A 26,067-nucleotide genomic window follows, 5' to 3' on the forward strand; every position below is an offset into this window, starting at 1 on the left:
CCAAAACTTCTACAGTTCATATATTCGTACACAATATGATGGTCTTATATCATAAGCCTTGTTCTCTGTTCATTTTGTCAACATTTATACTCTCTTGTTTTTTAGATTCATAATTAGTATTCAAGAAGTTTCTGTCTTCAAGATTTTTATCACCACCTAAAATTTAACTGTATGCAATATGCTAAATAAATGGACTTATTTCCAATGTAAGAGCCTTTCGGAGGTCATTATTCTCAATGTCAGAACCCTCTTGAATTTTTCTTGAAAAAATTTGAGGCCTTATTTTTAAAAGCAGGATACATGCTTTGCCATTGCACCATATAAGGGCCATTTAAAATGCTCAGACTTGCAAAAGTAAAGCAGTAGTTGGCAAGGGCTAGGTTATACAAGAATAAAAGGCTTTGTGTATTTACATGTAACAAATTCTGTGCTGTACATGTGACTCAGGAGGGTAAAATGCAGTGAGGACATTTTCATTTATGTGTACTATGAATAGTAACTGCTTTTTAAATAATAAAACATATTACTGAACACTGAAGTAATGCACACAAGATAAATATATTCATGACTAATTTGGAAAATACATTAACTAACATAAAATTATCAAACATGTGAAAAGGCAGAAAAATATGATCCTTAGCAAGGACAAAAATCAACCAGTAAAAATAGAGAAGCAACAAGTGACAGGATTATCAAATATGGACATTAAGACAGCTATTACAGATATACTTTGTATGTTCAAGAGAACAAAGGAAAACATGAACATGCCAAGGAAAATGGAAGTTATTGATAGAAAGAGACCCAAATATAACTTCTGCAAAGGAAGAACAATGTCTGAAGTGGAAAGAGTAGTAGTATGTTATATATTTCAGGAGAAACGGAAAAGGTAAAACCTGAAGACGTGGCAGTATGTGTATCCAGCCAGACCACCAAGGGCACTGGCTGCCCAGGCTTGGTCTCTGGAATCTATATGGTAAACAGGGAGAACCGAAGTTGTCCTCTGACCTCTACATGGATATCATCATACATATTTGTCAACACATATCCTCTAAAAAAATTAAAATGTGATAATTGTTTCAATGAAACACCAAGAGAAATAGAGAAAAAGAAGACAACATCACTGACCTGTAAGATGATATCAAGCAAATTAATAAGGTATAGCAAGTTGTAGAGTTCACACACACATGCATCATTTTTATTTATTTTTTAGATAGGGTCTCAATATGTAGTGGAGGTTGGTCTTAAACTCAATCAATATGACTCATCTTGTACCTCTCACAAAAGGAAAGGAGAGAAGAGGCCTGCACATAAAATTACACAAGCTTATAAAGCAAGAACCACAGGCAGGGAGGGGGACTGGGGAATAGCGACTTCTTAGGCGGGAGTCCTCTTGATTGTGTGTCTTATTGGCACACATAGCTGCAGTTTTCAGAAATGTTTTGTATGTCCTTGTCCTGGTGCTCTTCCCCCGGGGTTCACAGTCCCATGTTATTCTGAGATACTGGCCAATTAAAAATGTTCTACTCTGACAATATAAAACCGGCCATTCTGAGAGTAGAACATGCCCGACCACGACTTGTCTTTACCTCCTTAGAGCGTCTCTGGACAAAGAATGGGAGACCTCAGTTTCTGTGTCAGAATGGAAGGGCAGAAGGGTAGGGATTTCCCTGCTTTCCTCAGGTCTCCCGCAGGATCCTCGGGTTGCCAAGGCAACGAGCGCACCCGTGGGGGTGGGAGCTCCCCGAGGCCCCGCCCCTCCGTCTGTTTGAACTGCGCGAGCGGGCGGGCGGGCGGGCGGGCGAATACTTGAGATTGCAACGTCACTTCCTGGCTCTCCTCAGATTGAGTTGCCCGTCCGGCGCACACTTGGGCTTGCGGCTTCAGTGTCGCCACACGGTTCTCCTCAGAGTCCGGGTCTCCGCCAGCCCAGCTGGGTCGGAGCCCAACGTCCTCCGCCCACGTCAGCATAGCACGGAGCCTGGGGTCAGGAAGTCGGCGTGAGTACCAGGAGGGGACTGGTGGGAGGACTGGGCGGGGGTCGCCGCCATCCTCACGCTGAGACTGGGGGCTGCCCGGGAGCTGAGTCCGGACGTGTAGGCCGGAGCTCCGCACCGCAGTTCTGGTGGCTGCCGACCGGTGTGTGCCCGCGTCCTCACAGTCCTCTCAGCCCGCGAAGGCTGGCCCCCAAATCGGGGCTGTCTGCCACTACCTCCTCGGGTTGCCATCCTTTGGGCCGCCCGTCCTCCCCAACTTCTTTCCTCAGGCCCCCTGGGCAGGTGGCAGGTCTAGGGACCCCGGGAGCGCGCAGCCGGGTGCGCGCTGGCACTTCCGGGAGTTGAGTCTCCACAGCTACTTCCGCATTCCTAGACTAGTTCTAGCCTTGAGGTCGGGTCCTTCTGCAGCTCAGTAACCTGGAGCTATCTCTGTCCCCAGGCTATCCCACTGGCCTAGGAATCTTCTGATTTAATTTGTGTTAAATATAATTGTAGCCTATAAATAAGAATTAAATAAAATGCTGGGCGGTGGTGGCGCACGCCTTTAATCCCACTTGGGAGACAGAGGCAGGTGGATTTCTGAGTTCGAGGCCAGCCTGGTCTACAGAGTGAGTTCCAGGACAGCCAGAACTACACAGAGAAACCCTGTCTCGAAAAACAAAACAAAACAAAAGAATTAAATTAATTGATAAAGAATGTTGAGAATCAAAATGTTTTTTTAAATATTGTTTACTTAAATAGCAAGACATTTCAGCATTGTGAATAATCTACTCTTCCTGCCCAGCATGAGCAAAGCTCAGAATTTGGGCTCCAACTTAAAAAAAAATGAAGTCTAACAAAAGTCCCCCTGGGTACTTCTGCTATCAAAAGTATATTTTCCTGTAAGATCCCTGAAAAGGGAGACCCCTACTGGAGTCCCTAGAACCTTCTCTCACCCCAATGTCCACTGAAGTCAGCACTTGATGCAGCATGGCAAGAGGCTGTATTTAGGAAATAGCTCACTAAGGCTGGACTCTTATTGCTTGCAGAAGGGAAGGAGAAGAGCCCTGAGTACAAAATTATACAAGCTTATAAAGGCAAAACCCCACAAATTGGGAGGGGGACTGGGGAATAGGGACTTTCCAGATGGGAGTGCTCTTGATTGGTGGCCCCCAGGTGGTCAGGATATGGTTCAGCCCATTGGCAGCTAGGGACCTATCTCTTATCTGGCACACACAGCTGCAGCTCTTAGAGATGTCCTTGCTTTGGGGCCCTTCTCCAGGAGTTTACAAGTGGACTTAAAATTTTTCACTCTTAACATTCCCAATCACAATCTAATGAGTCAGATTACATATACCACATTTCTCTAATACAGTTTGTTTTTTATATTCATGTTATTTGCTGTGCAGTATTTTGGGAATGCTGGGGAATGATTTTTTTTTTTTTTTTTTTGGTTTTTCGAGACAGGGGTTCTCTGTGTATCCCTGGCTGTCCTGGAACTCACTGTGTAGACTAGTCTGGCCTTGAACTCAGAAATCCACCTGCCTCTGCCTCCCAAGTGCTAGGATTGAAGGTGTGCACCACCACTGCTCTGGGAAATAATATTTTAAGCCTTAGGAAGTTCACCATTGTTAGAATTTATGATAGCTTCTTGGCTAGTATTGAATTGAAATTTATGTTTGTTTGGGTTTTTTTTTCTCTCTCTTTTTATTTTTAACCAGGAAGGCTAAGATGCCCAGGAAACCTGTAATAGAAAAGGGATCTCAGACAAACCTTAAGGATCCAGTGGAGGTAAGGTGTGTGTGTGTGTGTGTGTGTTGTTTCTTTAGTCCATTTCTGTCTTTGTGTGTGCTTGAAAGGAGAGGAAAGCAGTGTGCAAATTGGGTTAAAGAGCACAGAGTGAAATCGATGCACTACATTGTATAAAACTGGTTATAGCTGGGCAGTTTGCTTTCTCTACAGGATTAACTGTCCCAGAAAAAGGTACTTTTTAGTTGTTGACTACAAACCTGCTGTCACTAATGAGATTTGAAAAGTTAAGTGGTCTCTCCCACCAGGTTTTACTCTATGGGATGGGGTGGGGATGGGGACTTTCCTAGCAGGTCTTAGCCCTCTCTCACTTGTAAGTGGTAACTGACACATTCTCAAGGAGAACCCCATACTCAAAGTTTATAGAGACTAGTGTAGAATAACTCAATTTAGTTAATACCTCTTCCTGAAAAGGGGAATACCACCACCCCACTGCCACTGCAGAGGGTCTCTGGTTCCCTGTTGTACCACCTGCTGTGAGCACAGCTGGACAGGTTTTCCTCAAATGAGCTCCTCTACCCTCCAAGTGCTGGGATTACAAATGTGTGCTTCCATGCCCACCTCAGCTGGCTGTTTGACATGACATCCAATTCTAAAGAATTTAATGGCTTTTTCAGCTATTTAGAGAGATTTTTATGTTGTTAAAATTTTATTTGTGCACAACAGTGAAGAGAATACTGTATACATTAATATTTCAGCCTAAATTTATTTTGATTTAATGCGTCTTTGCATTTGACTATTGTGAGCTGTAGATTTGGTTTTGGACTCTGGAATTTATGTTTGTGTTGAAGATCAGGTATTTGTAGATGAATAAACAGAACTTAAATGGAACATCAAGTGAGTGATGAACATTCACAGAGGTGCATGCCTACAGTCCCAGCATCCTGGAGACTAGCAGGCAGATTGCTGAGAGCTCCAGCCCAGTTGGGACTGAGAACCTGTGTCTCATTTTAGTGCATTTACTTTCTAATATGCTTAGTTTTTGGATGTTTTTGTAGATGGTTCCATATAGAAATTCAAAGCTAACCCATCTATTCAAGAACTACTTACTTAGATAGGGAGGGGATGGTTTGGATGATCCTGTGTGTGGATCTAAAGGCTGAGACTGCCCCAGTCTCACAGGGCATTGAACTGGGATCAGAAAACCTGTAAGAGAGTACTGGGGGACAGGGATATGCAAAGAACAACAGCCTGTCTGGAAGTCTGATCAGGCTGTAATTTTAAGTTTTTCACGTGGGGGGTTATATAATAGAAGCACGATGTGGGGAGGGGGATGAAGTAGGGTGTTCTTTGTTCCTGGCGAGTGCAGGTGTTCTTCGGGGGAGTACAGATGTCTTCCAGAACAGGATCTTGGCTGGGTGAAAAGCTCACAGAAGAAACTGGGCAGAACAGGTTACTATGTACCTGTCCATAAGATCTATTATTCATATATTCTTATCTAAGTTAGTACTTTCCCACCAAAGCTACCTGTCTATAAGATCTATTGGTTTTTTTTGTTCTTATCTAGGCTGGTACTTTCCCACCAGGGCTACCTGTCTACAAAATCTATAGCTATCTGTTCTAGGGTTAGTGCTTTCCCACAGAGACAAAGACTTTGTGTTATTAGGCATGTATGACTGACTTAGGCCATTAATGTATAAGCAAGGTCACTCCCAACGTGAGACTATGAAGAAAGCTTGGTAATTTAAGTGTATTTGTCCTATACAGTTTGGTTTCTCCAGAGAAAGCAGCTGCTTGGATGTGAAGAATGGCATTCTGCAAATTTTGTAGGTTTGTACAGGGTCACTAGATATGCAAACAGACTATTAATCATCCATAAGGAAGGACAGGTAGACTTGCTATTCCAAATTATGTTTTGTATTTTTAGCAAGTCATGAAGCCTTTTCTGTGATTAAATGCCAGCTTATGGATGTCAACCATTTTTGTTGTATTTTATAAAAAGTTAAGAGAGACCAGAGATACGTTTGCTGGAGATTGTTTTTGGTATGCGGGAAGAGGTGCCTCTGTGGTCCCATGCTGAGGAATCCCTTCCCCCTCTGAGGTACCAGCCACAGGATGGTATAGTAGTGTAGAATAGAGTTTATTCATGGCATAGGGAGGTGAGTTGAGAGAAAGGCAGAGAGAGGGGGTAGGTGAAAAGGGAGAAATAGAAGCCTGCCATAAGCATGTGGAGAGGGGAATGGAAAGAGGAGGGAAGAGGTTAAGAGAGAGGGCAAGGGCAAGAGAGCAAGAGAATGAGGAGGGGACAAGCAGCCCTTTTTATAGTGAGTTCAGGTTATAGCAGTTGCCAGGTAACTATGGGGTGGAGACTAGAGTAAATGCCAACAGTTTTGACACATTGTTTAGCAAGGTCTTCGTGTATATTCATTTCTTTTTCTGCACTATGTAGGAATCAAGGCCTTCATTTCACTGATGGTCTCAAAAGCATGCTGTTTAAAGATTAGAACATTCAGATGCAGAGGTCAACGGAGATTCCCTCAGGAGGCTGGGTTCCAGGCAGCAGCCTTGTGAGCAGAAGTTTTGTGTCTCTCCAGGTGTTGTTTTAGTACCTAACAGACCATCATTTTTTCCTCAGTCACATGAAGTACTTGCAAAAATATGTATCTTTTGCTGAGAAACTAAATTATGTTAGGTTAGTTGGTCCATGTGTTCTGTAGCTGTGATAGTTTACTGATACAGATCAAAATATTTGGGAATAAAACAATAACAACAACATGGTGGTGCACATCTGTAATCCCAGCACTTAGAAGGTGTGGAGGCAGGAGTTCAGGATCAGCCTGAGCTATATGAGTCTCAGCCTTAGGGATGGGGCGTGTTTGAAAAATATTATCATCTGGTGTAGGTTCATTTTCCCTAAGCCATGCAGTGTAACTAGTGTTAGCTATTTACATGTAACTTATGCTGTATTCAATATTAATAAATAACCTAGGATGCTTAGAGTATATGAGAGGTGGATTGTGGGGTCTCTAAGCATGATGCCATTTTATATAAGAGATTTGATCATCTGCAGATGCTCCTGTCTGCTGGGAATTCTGGAGCCAACCCAGCCCCACCCTGACCTCAAAGGATGACTTTATAATGGAAGCAATAGTACCTGGTGTTAGATATTTAAATTGACATGAAGATAATGTGGGCAGCTTGAGAATAGGAAAGTAGCCTGCCTTGATTTCCGTGTTGGAACATCAGAGTTCTGGGAGGGGAATAGGTTTGAAAACCTGAACTTTGCCTTGCCACTTAATCCAGTAAGAAGCCAGAGCCTTGTTTAGTGGCTGGCTGAGGGATTCTGTTCAGTACATACCTCAAAGGGGTTCCAGGGCTGGGAGAGACAGCATCATTTGGGAACTTACACCCAGTACAGATTCTGCAGAACCATCAGCCTTGAGTAGCATAAAGCCTGTGTGTGTGGGGCACTTGGAACACCAGAGAACCCAGTTATCAGACTGGGCAGCAGAAGATGTTTGGATGTGCATTCAATTAGATCCATTTCCCAAATTGTTTCCTGTTGGGATAATGTCTTGTTCTGATAACACTGCTGAGGATGGTAGATTTCCATTAGTGCTCAGTAATAATTCACTACAACCTGAGGTCCACAGGCAGGATGGACTGATAGCCAGGTCTATCAGACTCAACTTAGACTCATCTCTGTCTGAAACAGACTTGGGCTGTGAGCTGAGGCATTTGCAAGTGGTCCCTCTCAAGGATGCTTGTAACAGCCCTATTCTCTTAGGAGTAGTAGACAGGCCTGAACTCAGAAATAAAAGGCTGGTACTGCCATAGGGCTGCAGGGGAAACAGGTTTGTGCTGAGGACGTGCCAGGGCTGTGCATGGTGTTTCCAACTCAGGCTTCTGTGATTCCTAGTATTATGAAGATGTTTTTTTCTCCTGAAAGGGGCAGTTTTAGTAGCATGGTGCAAACAGAGCAACCATTGTCTGAGCCAGTACTCTTGGTTCAACAAATGCTTCCAAAGGAAACAAATTAAGAGTTGAGATAGAATTTACTTTGACTTTGAATGGAAAGAGGATAGTTTAAAAAATATCTATTTATTCCATTGCCTGAGGTTGGACAGACACTGGAGCAGATTCCTCCCTTACAGGTGTTACCCAGAGGCAGTCCTGGTTGCCAGGTGTCTTGGCACAAGGAGCCTTGTATGAGAAATGTCTGGTCAGCCAGCTCAGGAGTCTGGACCTGAGACCTGTTTGCTGCAGGAGACCTCACCTGGCTTGGATTTTTATTTATTTCCTATTATTCCATTTAGTTAAAAAACAATAAAAAATTAAAATGATTGATTCATCTATCACTATCATTAAAATAACAGACAATAAGAGAAAAAGAACATGAGTGGGGATGTTATTAGGCTTCTGAATGCTTCTGAGTGTTTCTTCACAATTCTGTACATGCAAGCTGGGCTTATTTAAGTTCTGGTCTTCTTGTTGCTAGTAAATAGAAAAACAAAAATGACCTGGAGAATTAGGTCACATGGCTGTTTCCATCTCGGTGAGGTCAGCAGCTAAGATGGCTGCCATCCACATGGCAGCTTCCATCTTGGTGAGGTCAATATGAAATGAAGTTACAGAACAAGGAATTAGAAACAAATACAGATGCAAACACAAAACTTTCTAGAGTTGGGAGAGAGGGAGAGAGGGGGGACAGAGGTGACAGGTGAGTGTGTGAATTTGAACTAAATATACAATAACATAACAGGAAAAGAAATTAAAAACTAACAGAAAACAATAACCTTCCTTGTTTAGGGAAATAAGGAAACAGTATGTGGTCTTACACACCTTTAATCCCATCACTCAGGAAGTGAAGACCCTCAAACTTGGGAGACCCTTACTCAAGGCTCAGGAAGTCGCGACCACCCAAAGATCACAAGAAACCATACCTCGATGCAATCAGCAGAGGTTTATTGGGGAGAGTTGGCTAGCCAACGGTCAAAACTGCTTGTCCATGCAGGAACAGAATTTTGACAAAGGGCCAGCAAGCTGAGGGTTTTTTTTTTTATAACATGGGGTGGGGAAAGGAAGGAATTTTCAAGCAGTTACACATGATTGGTTGCATTTTCATGCAGTTACACATGATTTGTTGCTTACAAAGTTTGAATATCAGCAGGCTGTAACACTGGAAAGACCTGGGGTGGGGTGAGGTGGGGGGGTAACCAAGAACAGTGGAACTTTTCAGAGGAATCCACCTTAAAGGATTTAGAGCCACGTGAAAATTACTCTGCATACTTATTCTTCTCAAAAATGTAGTTCTTCCATGTCACTGTGCCCTACCCTGTCATTACCAACTATTTCAGGTTAACTATTTTCACTTGTTCAGGCTATAGCCCCACCTAGATGACTTGCATCTTTCTCTGTGGTCAGGAATGTGTTTTCTTTTTGTTTTTGTTTTTTTGTTTTTTTGTTTTTTCGAGACAGGATTTCTCTGTGTAGTCCTGGCTGTCCTGGAACTCACTCTGTAGACCAGGCTGGCCTCGAACTCAGAAATCCACTTGCCTCTGCTTCCGAAGTGCAGGGAGGAATGTGTCTTCTTCCCTTGGGCTTTTCCCACCCACAGGTGGGTCTACTCCCTGAGGCTTGAGGAATATAATCCAGCAAGTGTCCTCTGATTCAGGGATAATGTCCCCCACCCAGAATATGTCCTGGGGCAGTGAAAATCTTACATTCAGTTCTGTTTTCTGGAACTTACATTCTTTTGCTCGGGTCTATGGGCAAAGAAAAAGCATATATCTATATCTATATCTATATATCTTTATCTTTATAATTTTTCACTCTACAGAAGGAGATAGAAGTAGGTGGAATGATAATTTTTTACTCTATAGAAGGAGATAGAGGCAGGTGGAATGCTGTGAATTGTAGTTTATCTGATCTAGATAGCATTTCCAGTGATTTGAAGAGAGACCCCTGTTCCAACTAAATAAGGGAATAGAATAACCAAATAAGGATAATTATGAACAAGGGAAGGCAGAGCTGTGTGCCTGGATTTTACAGGAGGGGAGACCCCTGGGCGAAAGTGTCTAAAGCTCTAGGCTCCATACTCTGTACCTCACAAATGTGGATCCCCCAGCACCCAGGAGCTGGAAATAAGCAGATATGGTAGTGGTAGAGTAGGGGAGGTGTGGGATTGAAGGTGTTTTCATGCTGGTTTCTACAGTCGGCCCCTTTTGGCTTGTTGAGGAATCTTCATGCTTATGTGGCTCTGCCTTATTCAGTTTTTACTTTACTTTTTAGTTTGATTTCATTTTATCTACTAGCCAGTAAGTCCTATGGATTGTTCCACCTCCCTCACCCTCAATGATCCAGACATGTGCTTTCACTCCAGTCTCAGGACTTCTTTCTGATTGGTGCTATGTGAGTGAGTCTAACAAAGTTATTTTATCATTATTTTAACTGTTCTCCTCCTCTTCCTCTCCTCCTCTTCATATGTTTAACCTTTAGCTTTTATTATGGAGCAGAGCAATGAGGATGAGAAAAGAGGGAGAGAGACGCTTGACTGGTTCTCTTTAGCAATCTGAATACTGTGGTTATATGTTCTATTTTTACCCATCTCTAATGGAGTCCTTTTTCCCACTAATAATCTGTAACCCCATCCGCAATATTATTGGATCCTTGATGAGTTTCTTTTCCCCCTTTCTACTTTTCTGCCCCCATCCTGAGAGCTGAACTAGAATGTTTTCAGACTCAGTTGTGTCCCTGCCTGCCTTGCTGAAGTCTGTACTGTATAAATTCAGTGTCTTAAGCACTCAGGAGCTGGCAATAAGAAGATGGAGTGGTTTTCAGGTCAAGGTGGAGTGGGATGGGGGAGAAGATGCTTTGATGCTGCTTTCCCAAAGTTGGCCATTTTTTCACATTTGTGAGGAAACTCCGTACTTCAGTTTTCAATGCTAGCCAGCTAGCCATCCCTTTCCTCTATTCTTTGGTGAGAAGACATAAATGTAAAATGATGATGATGATGATGAAGATGATGATGGTGAGCTCAGAGATCACAGTTGTTCTGTTCTACATAGCTGGTTCAAGGACAGGTTACATTATGTGGAGAGATCAATCTTATCTTTATGGAAGGAAGGAAGGAAGGAAGAAAAAAAACAGATAAGTAGAATCAAACAACTTTGAAGAAATCACACACACACACACACACACACACACACACACACACACACGTCCATACCAGAGGACGTTCATGGCATCTGTATGAGGAGTGTCAGAAGCACTTGTCTATGTTCTCTCACAAGCCCTGGGCCGCATCCTCTCAGTCCTGTATAAACTTGGTTGTACTGGCCTATTCCTGTAATCCCAGCACTCAACAGATAGAAAGGGAAGGATCATATCATCACCTGCAACATAGACACTCCAGTTCAAAAGGAGACCCTTTTAAAAAATAAGTAATTGTTTTCTGACCAAAGTGAAAGGATTTAAAACAAATCACTATGAAAATGTGTCAGTTGAAATAAAAAACAAATTGGAATTTTAACCATTTCAATGCTGTTTGAGTTTTCTGAAACTCTGTATTTAATCTTCCAAAAATGTGTGTGTGGGGGTGGGCAGGTGGGAGGAGGCACTAGCATTGTAGAACAGAAAACAACAAACCGCAAGTGGTAGAGTGATTTTACAATGAGACATAAATGGAGTGGAACTGATATCCCTGCCTCCCCCCCTTCACACCATGTTTGTCCTATAGCTGTGCCCTTTTCTTGCCCCACTAATGGATTTACTTGAGCCTCCCTCTTAGAGAGTAGTTTCATCTGTTTTCACAACTCCCTGTCATACTTTCATTTTGGGGTGCCTTATGGGGCCCCCGCCTGAGTCCAGGTCAATGTCCACTGTGTTCAGGAGGGACAGAGGCCACTGTTTATGCCACTCTGGTAAAGTGGTTGATACCCTACATCATTGGGGATTTCTGAGGCCCAAAGGATGCTGTTTCCACCTTTACCTTCGAGCCAATGGGACCTTTAAAAAAAACAAAACAAAACAAAAAACAACTCTGGTGGCTCTTGATACCCTTGATAGAGCTCTGGATATCTTAGGCCATTTGGATTCTTGGCCCCAGGCTTAAAAGCTGATGTGCCCTGTCCCACTGTTCACAGAGCTTTGGAGCCTCTATTTTGTTTTTTGTTTTTTGTTTTTTTTTGTCCACGAGCACCTTGTTCCCAGGGCCAGGACTCTGGATTTCTGAGTATGAGAGGATGATGTGGCTTAGTTTCCAAGTCAATAGAAGTGGCCTGGCCCGGTCTCCTAGGAGTTTCAGAGACTTATTTTTTTGAGGAATACCTGGGCCCCGGGGATAGGCTCTATATTTCTAAGTCCAAGAGGAATCTGTGGACCCTGCATTCTAGCATGGACTTCTGGTCTTCTACTCAAGTTTTATGGTCAACCAGTTGTTCCTTTGAGGTTAGTTACTTGCTCATGTGGACATTTTTGGGACCCTTCACCAGGCATCACTTCAGGTATTCCATGTGGCCAGTGAATTTATTCCCCGAACCTGTTATTGTTTGGAGCTTTGCAATCTGTCCATATTGTACCAGGGGATATAAGCTGACACACTGTCCTTTGTAGGTGATAATATAGATCAGGGTCCTCCAAGGCTGTTGCCTTTTCCAGCCACCTGTTTTTCTGTCTTTGGGGCTTGCAGTGCCAGGAGCTATGTGTGTGCACTCTTCCTGTTTCCTGTCCTGTCCTGTTTGATTGCTTGCTATCTCCATGTGAGCTGCTTGTGACAACCTGGCACTGTCTATTGTTTTCCTGTAAGGCTTTCCCTCTTTCTCCATGGTCATTGTCACCTGTACAGAATAGAATGGAGGAGTTATCAGTGAGGAGGGAGAACACTGATTTCTTATGGTGATTCCAGGAGCCCCTCCATGACCAGCTGTTTTGTGTGTGTGTTTACCTGCTGTGTGTGTGTTTTATTCCCATGTCATTTTACTGGTTCTGTATGAGAAGCCCAAGGAGGATCAGAAAAAGGGTGGTAAAAGAGGATCTAGTGTTGCCCATTTTCTGAAAGAAGAGTGCCTTGTGGGTGAACACAAAGGTGCTGACGCCTTTCCCCATATGCCTGAGTGTCAGGTGGTGCGGAGCAGTCCTGGATGGACACTGTCTTAAAAGACCTTTTGCTAAGCTGCACCTTATTCTGGGACCTGGAGGAGCTTTGAGAGTCTTGGCTCTTGGGGAAACTGTCTCAGGTCCTCTCTGTCCATGTAAGGAGAGGACTTACAGATACTGAAGACCCCTCTTTTGTCTTAAGAGGCTTTCACCTTCCTGCTCTAATTTTGAGGAGGAATCACACAGGATGAGCTGTGATTCTGAGTATGTATGTTGCTGTGATTTCTTGTGGTGTTTGGAAAGGGCTGCATGCACATCTGTATGTTTGCTACTTCACCTCCTCTAGGGTCAGTCACTATGGTAAACAGAATGGAAGGTAGGAATTAGGCTCCTAGAGTTGTAGTCTTGCCCATCTTCCATCCCCCTTGCCTGCTGCTGCTTGTGTCCCTCCTGCTCAGGTCCCCTTTTGACTATTACAGTGCCACACATTTGCCAAGCTTTGTTCGTGCTACATGCAAGTGCTGTGTGGTGTCTGTCACCTTACCTCCTTACTCTGCAGCGTTCCCATGGTTGGTGGTATGCAGGTGTCTTCCCCTTTTTGGGGCCAGAATGGTCTGTGTCTGTCAGTATTAATTAATCTCTCTATCAAGGGTGGTCTTTTGTAGAAGGATAGTTGGCTGAGTCCAGTGACTCTTTGATGTTTGGGCCTATTGCTGCAGGAGGGCCTTTGTTGTTGGCTGCACAGTTGGTAGTCTCTCCTGTGGAGTTTTTTGAGCTCCCCAGGGGGCTGTTTGTTTTTGCTTGGCTCAGTGGTGCTGACTGGTCCAGGAATGTGGAAAGTATAATTTCTGCTGGTTTACTTCACATGCCAGGTAGTTGGTCAGATGGTCTTTTGGTGCCTTACAAGGGCCATTCCAGTTGCCCCTGCTGTTACTGACACTCTGTCCACTGTGTCAGTAACAGCACCTACCCATCTCTTGCCTCTAGGCGCCCTCTCATTTTTTTCCCTCTTATCTGAGTGTTTCCTTGGGCCCCAAATGGTTTACTTTGAAAAAATAAGAGTGGTCATTGCAGGCCTGAGCCACCTGGATACTGCAGCTAGAAATAATGGAATGGGACCATGGTTCTAGTTGTTGACCTAATTAAGATGCATGGCCAGGGGCATTGATGTTGTGTTGCTAGAGGGTGAATTTCTTGGACCTGGCAATTTGACCTAGAGTAAAAGCATTTGCCAAGAATGTTTTCATTAATCCGAGATGTGACTAGGAGGTTCCAAGAGTCATCCTTGTAGTAGTAGTGTCCTTTATATAAGAATTGTGGCAATGATACATCTATGTATTAGATCATATAATATAATTTTGGTATCATTGGGTCCCGAGCAATCTAAATTCTTGGTGTCATTTACTTTATTTTTATGTAACATCCTGTGGTATAAGATGCACATTTAGAATTATTTCTGCCCATCACTTTTATAATTTACATATGTCTCTGGACGACTTTGAGCTGAAAATCCTCTTAAATATTCCTACTTTTACACTGTGACCATGGTCAGACTAGATTTTAGCTAAGCATACTTAGGAGCAAGCAAACCCTTATGTGAGCATACCCAAAATCTCTAGGTAAAAATCTCAATGCTCCCTTTTTCTTTTTTAAAATGAAATTATTGCTTTGGAAATATCTCCCTGGCTTTCCTTGCCTGCAGAAATTAAATAAACATGTAAATATATAATAAAAAACAGCTAAGTAAATAAATTTAGTTTAAAAAAAATATAGCTTTTCTGTCTTGGATGTTCTGATGGTTATTTTTGATAGCCAAGTTGACTACGTATGGATTAAATAGAATACCAGAGAATTGACTATTGTGGTGGTTTTATTTTAATTACAGCTTTTGAAGTAGGGAAAAACCCTTCTTTATTCTGAATCTTTTGAGGTGTTAAGATCCACCTTTATTGTAGGCAGCAGATCCTGGTTGCAGCCTACCTAATGAAAATTAGAGACGTTTTTCATCTGGTCTTTGACTGCTTTCCCAGTCTCTCATTATGTCCAGTTATTTTGTTTGTTTGGTTTTGTTTGGTTTTAGTTTTTGGCCATTAGAATGTTTTTGTTTTTGTTTTTGTTTTTTTTTGTTTTTTTTTTTTTTTTTTTTGACAGGGTTTCTCTGTGAAGTCTTGGCTGTCCTGGAACTCATTCTGTAGACCAGGCTGGCCTCAAACACAGAAATTCACCTGCCTCTGCCTCCCTAGTGCTGGGATTAAAGGCATGCACCCAGCTAGAATTTTTTTTTTTTTTTTTTTAAAGTCTGTGTATTTTCTGAAGATCAAGTGAAATGTCCAGCCACATGGACTCAAACACTGCTTTCTTCTTCACCTATCCATTGGTAAACAAAGTTCTTATGCTTGTTGGAACACAGCCTCTGTATCATTGTAATACATTCACTTTCTAAATACATACATTCATTTTATCAGGTCCCTTTATCTTTACAAGCATAGTTGAGGGTTTTTTTTTTAACCCTCCCACTGAGGAAGATGTGCCAGCTAACAATACTCTTCCACATTGTTTGTCATCTGTCTCCTGCTTTTCTCCCAGGGTTGTCCTATTTTTTCCATCTGAAAAGCAGCTACAGTATAACTTAGAGATACAAAAACATGTGTTTCTTAAAGTCTCTCTTTAATTGTCAATATTCTGGAAACCCTTTTATGTGTAGGACAGATTTCTCACTGCACTGCAAGTTGAGTTCTGTGAATGTTTTCCACTTTGATTCAAGGAGGAATAAGGGAAAACACCTACTGATTGCTGTAATGAAAGCACAGGAAAGCTTGGTAGTTGTGATCTGGTAAGCACAGATTAAGTCCATTCAAAGGGGAGGAGGCAGCTGCTAATCAGAGGTGAGCTGGAATGGTGGGACCTCTGGAGGACCTGTCAGGAAGACAGACAAGTAGGCTATTGGAAGACAGGCAGAAGTGCTACTGAAATACAAATCTCTGCAGATGTGGAAAAGGTCTGGCCCTAGACTGGAAACCTTGGCCAGAAACCAGTCTGTTGGGTTTCTTTAACACCCTCTAACCCTGAATGATTTACTTGAGTCATTCAAGATTCAGTGGCCAATTGGAGCCTCCTCTGGGCAAACTTGTTAATCAGAAGAGGAGTGTTCTTCCTTTTGCCATGCTTCAGGTTCCCTGTATTGGAGCAGGCTTGAATGCTTCATTGTGTTGTGTGCTGTGCACTACTGATGGTTTGTCTCAGAGGATTTCAGGCAAGCTTGGAAGGTATAAAATGGTGAGCATATGTTTAGTGTCCTAAAAGAGGAGGAGTGGGAAGGAGCCAAAATGATGGGCCATTTTTAGTTCTGGGTGCATATCAACATGTAGGTGCAGCCAACTGTGAAGTCTCTTGTGGTATTAGCCATTCCCGGATCTAGTGTTGGCATCTGAAAATTTTAACTGTGGGTATGTATCTACACAAAGCATTTATAGCAGAAGTTCCTGTACAGAAACACACAGGGCACTTTGGCAAATTGGTGAGGTCAGATTTCTTTGAATCTTCAACAAGTTCTGCCTTTAACATTTAGTTATGAGAAGCATCTTAAGTAAAAACTTTTTTAGGTTTTAAATGGCATCTCATATGTGGATAGCAATACTATATTTCTCTGTGATGTAAAAGACTAAAATTGATATAGTAAAGGGTTAAAAGTTTTTAGGAGATGCTAAGTCACACCATAAATTTAAATGACTGAAATTTAGATGACTGAAGACTTATTCTATAGCATTCACAAATAAGCAGTATTCTGAAAAATAGAAAAATCATAAGTTGATCCCCTGAACCCTACTCTTAAAAGCAAAGACATAAAAACCTGTAAGTCAAACACTGTGTCGCCTCAGTCCCAGGAAATTAGCTGACCATTTGAACAGATGGCTCTAACTAAACAAACCCTAAGATGTATGGTATCAGGATGCTATGGGCCTGAGATTAGCTTGGCTGTCCTTTGAACTAACAGCCCTAAGACAGTTGGTGCCAGGATGCTAAAAATTTGAGATAAGCCTGACCCCCTTGAACTAGAGCTCATGCTATATAGTGTGAAACTAGTTTGAAATAGCCAATTATAAAGTGACACACTATCCATCTTAAGAATTTGAGATCAAATGTATCGATGACCTAGTGTCCTGTTCCCCCTCCTTCCTCCTTCCCTCTTCCCTAACTCCACTCTCAGCCTTTCCCCTTCCCTAACTCCACCCCCACCTGGTTTGTAGATTCCCCCTTAAAAGTTGTAAAATTCTTTTGTTTGGGGCTGAATTCCGCTATTCCCTGCTTGGGGCTAGAAGTGAAGACAGCCCTGGCTAGCCAGTAAGCAAAGTGTGTTTCTTGTGAGTGATTTGGGGTGCGTCTGCAGTTCTCCAGGGATCGGTGAGGTCCTTTTCATTTGGGCTTTACAATTCCAGCTAGGCCTAGTAATAATTAGAATCCTAAGATAAACAAGTTTGTTCTCCAGGATTTTTCAGAAATATGGCTCCCAACCACAAAAATGAGTCAACTCTGATTTCCAACCAGCCACTGTGCCTATCCCCGCATCAGAGAGTAGGCCTCCAAAGAAGTGCTGAACAGGTCATTACAAGGTCACAGTCACCATTAATACAGGTTGTGCAGCAAGACTTGAGTTTTCCTCTTGATAAAAGCCTAGTTGTATAACATGAAAGAGGTGACACCATTTGCAATGGAAAGACATTGTTGTGTTGTGCTCTGAGCTGATCAAGTAAGGCTTGCAGGGAGGCCCCCATGTATCAAAATTAACATAGTGAGAACCCAGAAATAACAGTCTGTAGTCTAAGCATATGGAGTTGTCAAACAAACAAACAAGAGAGTTCCTACTTTGAAACCAAGAATATGAATTGGAGAGCTGGTAACTGTCTGGGGCAATTTCCTTCTTCAAAGACTTGTAGTTTGTTTGTTTATTTCTCTTTTTTCTCAGACAACTCTTTAATTTGCTTCTTTAGAGTTTTTTATGGTGATTCATATTAATTGTGTCTATTGTGCAGATTGTTGATTCCCTGAAGTCTTTCTAATCAATTTTTACTTTATACATAAGAATGTAAGAGGGATACTGATTTTGTTTCAAATAATTTAGGATACAGCTACTATGCTGAAAGTGCTTTATGAGGTAGAAGAGATTTCTTTTACTATTTTACAGATCACTTATATATACTATCATAGCATCAGCCTATTTGTATACTTTGAAATCTTCTGTTTTCTGAAATGGTTAAAATACCTACACCAGCTTATCTTTTATGTCCATTTGATTGGAGTATTTTTTCCATCTCAAGACTTTGAAGTATAACCCAGAGATGCTTTAAAAATCCTGAACCTCTGCCACTCTCTGGGAACCTATTGGTATCACAAATGTTTGCTCTTCAGGCCAGTGTGAGCCAGGCCATCCTGAGCCCCTTCTCAAAGGGATATAGCCTCAGGCCCAGTTAGACAACTGTGTCCTGTTCTGGGAGGCTTGCCTGTTTTGAAGAGGCAGCTTTTATTTACTCAGAAGGAATTTCTTGAAAGAACTACCCTGGTGTTTCCTTTCCTTTTCTCTCTACTTTTCTGCCACTGTTTATGCACTGTTTCTGCACCTCTGATGGTCTATTCAAGGAATCATGAGCTCCTTCCTGTGAAGTTACCAAAGGTACTTGTTTCTAATTTTGTATACTAATAATGAAAACTCAACTATTATATGTATTTATCAAGCTTTAAGAGAATAATTGCTGTGCAGTTTTTCCTCTCTTTTCATCCTCTACAGTAATCTGACCACTTCCCAGTCAGAAGTCCAGTGATACTTGCAATTTTGCACTTATCTGTGTCTGTAGGCTAGAGGTGTTTTCTCATGATGTCTTCTGGATTGTCTCCAGAGTGAATCCCCACTCCCATTATTCTTTTCCAGGTTATGGTTGTAGAGGTCCTATATTATTCTATCATCTCAGTCATTGGTATATTAACTTTTATTCAAAAAATAAGAGAATAAATGGGTAGCAATGCTTATATAATATTGAGGCAGGAAATACTTAACCAGATATTGAAACCAGATACGATGGCACAAATATCAGTGTTTGAATAATACAATGATAATCTTTGCACAGTGCACAATAACTTTATGACAGAATTTTTGCTATCTTAAAGGTTTTTACTTTTTTTTATTTGTGGGTTTTGCATTTGTTTTAGAAGACAATCTTTGTCTGTGTAACTTTGGCAGTCCTTAAAGTAAGAGCCTCAAGACTTAGAGATCAGCATAAATCTATCCCATGGGTGCTTGTATTAAATGTGGGACTACATGCCTATCATTTTGTTTGTTTTTTTCTCACATTATCGGCCAATGGACCTGGAATGTAGTTTTTGTACATGTCATACAGGTACTGTCATGCTGAGCTTCACCCACATCTTGAATTTTTAAATTTTGTGGTGTGTTCCATTCTGTTTTCTAGGATGGCATGTACTGATGACATTTTTACTTCCTAAACCTCCTTAGACATTGAATTATAGGTGTATGACATTCTTCCTGCCTGTTGTGTTGCCTTTGAATTCACATTGAAAAAAACTGAGTGTTTTGTTTTTATGCATACATATTCATCTCATGTGTGTCTGGTCCATTCAGTAGTCAGATGATGACCTCAGCTCTTGAACTTAGGAACTCATGGTTACTTATGAGGCCCTATGTAAGTACTGGCCATTGGGGACCCTTCTTTTCAGGAGCAGCAATGATTCTTCACAGCTTATCCCAGCTTTATGCAATTAATTTATCAATATTTACATTGCTAATATTTCATCTGTCCATTGCATAATTGTGTAGTCATGATTCCCCTTTTAAAAAGATATTATTAATGGTATAATTACAATTGTGGCACTACATGTTCTGGAAGATAAGTATACAACTGTGGTGAATATATAATTCATTTTAAGAACATAAATAATATTCTGATTTGTTTCTTCCTTATGGTTTCCTAATTTGATTTTTTGCAAGGGATACTGAGTCATAGTGTATAATTCTGGCTTTCGTATAACTTACCTCATAGCCCAACCTGGTATCAAAAACAATGATAAACTTTTGCCTTTGTGTTCTCAGTGCTGAGATTAAATGCATTCAGCAATCCAACCATCTTGTCCATTGCTTTTGTAGTTAGTAATTATTTATACAATATCTTTGAGCTTACTGCTATTGGTCATTTTATTTATATATTTTCATTGGATATTTCATTTACATTTTCACATTCCACCCCCCCCCCCCCCAAATCAGGAACCCCCCTATCCCATCCTCCTTCTATGAAGAAATTACAGATGAGAACCTCATTATTTAGTATCCTTCAAAAATGACTTGGTTATCATAACATTGTAGCTTCTGTGTCAGTGCAGAAATAGAGGAAGTACCAAAAGTGTTTGATAATATTGTCAATGAAATATACATGTCTAATATTTCAGTATTGTTCTTACTTTTTTACATATATATGGGGTATTTTAGAATGCAGTGACATATGATGATGTAGTAGTGAATTTTACTCAGGAAGAATGGGCGTTGCTTGATCCTTCCCAGAAGAGTCTCTACAAAGATGTAATGCTAGAGACCTATAGGAACCTCTCTGTAATAGGTAAGACTGAATGTTTTTTCTCTTTTTAAAATAAGGGGCAGGGGGTTATTAGTGTATTTTTTTTGGTGGTTGTTAGTTTGTGTGTTTGTTCTTATCGATGTACTTCTATAGTTTCATTTGAGAAGGAGCAAGAATTACGTGAATAAGTCAGGCTTGTAAGGATCTTGAAGACAGTTTCTTAAATTTTGACTAAATTACAGTAATATACTATATATTTGTTTTCTGTATATATTCTAGGCTATAAATGGGAAGATCACAATAGTGAAACATTTTGGAAATTATATAAGACATAACAGGTAATGTTCTTGTTGATGCTGATATGAATATTCCTTTGAAGAAATCTTAATGTGTTTTTCAATTTTCCATTAAAATCACTGAGTGTAAATAAGTATTTAAGGATACTGATTATTAAGTTCTCACAAATGCTATACTTCAGTGTCAGGTATTCTATGTATGTTTGCAAGGCAATCTGTTAAGACAGAAAATATGGAAAAAATGCCTTAACAGATAGTGCCATTTCAAGCACAGCCCCATTCAAGCTACACTGTAGAACTGCCAATCTCTTTAGTCTCATACAACTCAGATAGGGTAAAAAGTGTACACATTGAATATGTAATCAGTTTATATCCAAAACTGTCTGATATGCAAGTGCATAGTATACTGATGTTACTTATGTACTTGTGGCAAGGTTGCTGTGATTATTGAGAGTGGAAGTACATGGAAATTAAAAAGGTTTTTTTTGTAAAGAAAACTTAATCCAAATGTCTTTGAGGAACAAAAAATAAACGTGTGTGAATACAATGTGGATATGTTTTATTTCTTATTTTTCCTTTCATAGGTGTATCTCTATCTCTTTGATAGGTATATCTCTATCATCTACCAACCTATTCATCTATCTATCTATCTATCTATCTATCTATCTATCTATCTATCTATCTATCTGGCTGTTTTTCTGTCTGTCTATCTATCTGTCTATCTATCTATATTTATCTATTGACTATAATGAATACAATTTTCTATGCCTATCGCATATTGACATAAATCTTGTAGCTCTCTCAGAGCACCTTTATAAGATTTGTAATTTTCCTAACTTAGAGTAAATTTGTTTAAAATTATGAAGGTTTACAATTAACTGATTTCACAACTTCTTTGGAAATATATCAAAAACTCAGACTGCAGGAAAATAAGTTAGAAATTTTCTGTTTGTCCTGTGTATCTTCACAAATGTTGTATGACTCACATTATACTTAAATGTATGAATGGAATTATTTTAGCAAAGCTGTGAATGTTTGCACATTTTGTCAAATATATGAAAAATCATATAGGAAAAGGATGTTATAATTTTGAGCCATATAATAAATGCACTTACTTTCACTGGCAGTGTTAGAGATGTAAATGATATCAATAATGAACACAATGGACATAAACAAACCTTTTAGAACATTATTATATATGTTTCCTCTTTACAGTTAGGAAATATTGTTAAATTAATTCGTATAAATATGATTCATTACTATAATGAATGGGGTAATCCTTTTACATGTGCCATTGACATAAACAGGCTTGAAAGTAATCCTCCTGTAGAGAAACTCTGAATATATCCAATGTGTTAAAGCCTATTTATATCACAGGCCTCTTCAAAGTGATGAACCGATTCATAATGGAGAGAAACCTTTTGAATGTATGCAGTATGAAGGAGCCATTGCAAGAAACAATCACCTTCAGATACATAAAGGCACAGGTACTGGATGCTTTGTGTATTATACTGGTCTTCGAATACATAGAAGAACACACACTGAAGAAAAGCTCTATGATTGTGACCAATGTGGTAAGGTCTTTTATTGCCAAAACTATCTTCAAAGGCATAAAAAAACACATACTGGAGAGAAGCCCGTATGGATGTATCTACTGTGGTAAAACCTTTGCAGCATTCGCCATGCTTCTTCAAAGGCATAAAAGAAAACATACTGGAGAGAAACCTTATGAATGTAACCAATGTGGTAAAGCCTTTGCATATCAGAGCAATGTTCAAATACATAAAAGGACACATACTGGAGAGAAACCATATGAATGTAACCAATGTGCCAAAGCCTTTTCACGACTCAGTCATCTTCAAAGGCATGAAAGAACACATACTGGAGAGAAACCCTATGAATGTAATCAGTGTGGCAAACACTTTGCAACAACCACTCTTCTTCAGAAACATAAAAGAATACATACTGGAGAGAAACCCTATGAATGTAACCAATGTGGCAAAGCCTTTGCACAAGACAGTCATCTTCAAATACACAGAAGAACACATACTGGAGAGAAACCCTATGAGTGTAACCAATGTAGCAAAGCCTTTGCACAATACAGTCAGCTTCAAGTACATAAGATAAGACATACTGGAGAGAAACCCTATGAATGTAACCAGTGTGGCAAAGCCTTTACACAATACAGTACTCTTCAAATACATACAAGAACACATACTGGAGAGAAACCCTACGAGTGTAACCAATGTAGCAAAGCCTATGCACGATACTGTCAACTCCGAATACATAAGATGACACATACTGGAGAGATGCCCTATGAATGTAACCAGTGTGGCAAAGCCTTTACACAATACAGTACTCTTCAGAAACATAGAAGAAGACATACTGGAGAGAAACCCTATGAGTGTAACCAGTGTGGTAAAGCCTTTGCTAGCTCTGGTTATCTTCAAGTACATAGAAGAAGACATACTGGAGAGAAACCCTATGAATGTGACCAATGTGGCAAAGCCTTTGTAAGCTCTGGTTGCCTTCAAATACATAGAAGAACACATACTGGAAAGAAACCCTATGAATGTGCCCAATGTGGTAAAGGCTTTGATTGTAACAGCAACCTTCAAAAACATAAGAGAACACATACTGGAGAGAAACCCTATGAATGTAACCAGTGTGGCAAAGCCTTTGCAAGCTATTATTACCTTCAAGTACATAGAAGAACACATACTGGAGAGAAACCGTATGAATGTGACCAATGTGGTAAAAGCTTTGCATATATCAGCAATTTTCAAAGACATAAAAGAGCACATACTGGAGAGAAACCCTATGAATGTGACCAATGTGGTAAATGTTTTGACTGTAACAGCAACTTTCAAAAACATAAAAGAATACATAATGGAGAGAAACCCTATGAATGTAACCAATGTGACAAAGCCTTTACAAGCTATTATTATCTTCAAGTACATAGAAGAACACATACTTGAGAGAAACCCTATGAATGTGACCAATGTGGTAAAAGCTTTGCATATATCAGCAATCTTCAAAGATATAAAAGAAAACATACTAGAGAGAAACCCTATGAATGTAACCAGTGTGGCAAAGCCTTTGTACAAGATAGTCATCTTCAAGTACATAGAAGAACACATACTGGAGAGAAACCATATTAATGTCACCAATGTGGTAAAGTTTTTGCAGGTCACAGACATCTTCAAAGCATAAAAGAACAAATATTGGAGAGAAACGCTGATACTGTAATAAATGTGTTAGAACCTTTGCATGTTATGGTGGTTTAAAAGGGAATTTTAGAAACATTCTTGAGAGAACCTTAAAAATGTAATCAATTTAATATATCCATTTCAAATAGTCACCTTCTATGGCATGGTGTGTGTGTTTGAGTCTTTTGCCTCCTCTTGAGATACTTTTCCTTCTAATTAATTGCCTTGCCAGCTTTGATATGATCTCTTGTGCCTATTTTTATTGATACATTGTATACCTTGTTCATTTGATATCCATAAGAGGCATGCTCCTTTTTGAAGGGAAATGGCTTAGTATCTGGTTGTGATGTTAGGTTGGAGGGGTATGGAGAAGTGGAGGGAGGGGGACTGTGGTCCAGATATAAAGCAAGATGAAAATATAGTAAGAAATAAAAACACTAACTGCACATTTACACATGCACATTCTAAACAAGATTTGAATCAAATATATATTAATTTATAACAAATTAAGGTAACCTATGTATAGGTTTTTCATTGTGTGTGTCTCTGCCCTCAAAGATCTTTAGCTGATACTGGTCCATTGAGCAGTGGGAGCAAAGACAGGGAACATGGGGTTTACAAGCCGTGTAGGTATGGACAATGAATGATCAAACCCTTATCAGATGCAGGGAGCTCAGACCAACTTTACCTAAGGTGATTCAAGGCTTATTTAATTTGGAGGACTGTGGCTGGGGACATCCAGAAAATGTGGAAACAGTGCCTTAACAGATAGTACCATTTCAAGCACAGCCCCATTCAAGCTACACTGTAGAACTGCCAGTCTGTTTAGACTCAAACCACTCAGAGAGGTCTAAAAGTATACACATTGACTAGTCACTTTATATCCAAATCGGTCTGATATGCATGTCCATCTTATACTGATATTACTCATATACTTGTGGCATGGTTGCTAAGATTATTGAGAGTATAAGTTTGCTCGGCAGGGGTGGTGCACACCTTTAATCTCAGCACTTTGAAGTCAGAGGCAGGCAGATTTCTCAATTTGAGGCCACCCTGGTCTACAAAGTTCGTTCCAGGACAGCCAGGGCTACACAGAAAAACCCTGTCTCAAAAAATAAAATAAAATAAAATAAAATAAGGTTAGTCTAACATATCTTTTGTTGTTTGAAGCTACATTGTTTCTCTAATTTCTTTTCCTTAGTCCATTTTTCATTTTTAGATTAGAACTATAGGGGAGGGCTACTGATTTATTTGTTAGTTACTCCTGCATCCTTTTTTTCCTGAAAGTGTTTATAAGCTGTAATCAGTTGGTAGTAGAAACTTAAGAGTCACTAAAGCATACTGTCATATCATCTACCAATTAGTGCTTCTTGAATTCATCCTGTCCAAATTATATCCACTTGATCTCCTTCAATTGTAATATTGCTCTAAGTAGAACTTCAAATCATATATTAAATACATATATACAGACCAGCCAGCCTTGTCTCATTCCTCATTTTAAGGAATTCTTTGAATTTATCTCAATGTAGTTTGATTCTGGATATAGGATTATATTTAAATTTCTTTCTTCCTTTTTCTTTCTTTCTTTCTTTCTTTCTTTCTTTCTTTATTTCTTTCTTTCTGTAAATACATTATATCCATGAGACATTTCTCAAAATCACAGTGATCTTTCTCTGTCTGTTCTAATTGCTAGGATTGTAGAAATGCCCAACCACAACTAAGTGTTATGGTGCTATTTCTCATTCTTTTTCTCTGTCTTTCTCTCTGTCTCTTTCCTACTAAATAAATTTGTATTATTACTTCATGTCCAGGAATGTTTGCATGTATGATTTTGTTCCCTGTTCATGCCAGTAGGGTAGGGAGGCCTGGAGATTATGTTAAAACCGGTGAAACTAGTGTTACAGATAGTAGTTTGTTACTTTATGTACTGTTAATAAAACCTGGATGCTCTTGAAGGAACTGTTTTCTTAGCCTCTGAGGTATTTTCTATTCTGCTTCTTTCCTAAACCTGGTATTGTTTTCTATTGAAGACATTCTAGGGTCACTTCGGGATCCAACTTCTGAGCAGAATGACATTTTAGAGGTGTGAACCATGGTAAGACATGAGAACGAAAACCTGATGTAGATTGACTTTATCAACCTGGTACACAAGAAGGGACTCTAATTC

General features: G+C 40.2%; 1 protein-coding gene across 1 annotated transcript; it reads left to right on the forward strand.

Moving 5' to 3' along the window:
- Positions 1 to 1,732: 1,732 nt before the first annotated feature.
- Positions 1,733 to 24,143, forward strand: LOC143438593 (uncharacterized). The gene is given in 7 exon segments (XM_076924289.1): positions 1,733 to 1,997; positions 3,695 to 3,764; positions 20,311 to 20,437; positions 20,675 to 20,702; positions 20,704 to 20,733; positions 22,069 to 22,327; positions 22,329 to 24,143. Coding segments are annotated over 6 exon segments (2,028 nt in total). The 5' UTR covers positions 1,733 to 1,997; positions 3,695 to 3,704; the 3' UTR covers positions 23,853 to 24,143.
- Positions 24,144 to 26,067: the final 1,924 nt, after the last annotated feature.

This window comes from Arvicanthis niloticus, chromosome 25 (genome assembly GCF_011762505.2).
Source record: "Arvicanthis niloticus isolate mArvNil1 chromosome 25, mArvNil1.pat.X, whole genome shotgun sequence".
NCBI classification, from domain to species: Eukaryota; Metazoa; Chordata; class Mammalia; order Rodentia; family Muridae; genus Arvicanthis; species Arvicanthis niloticus.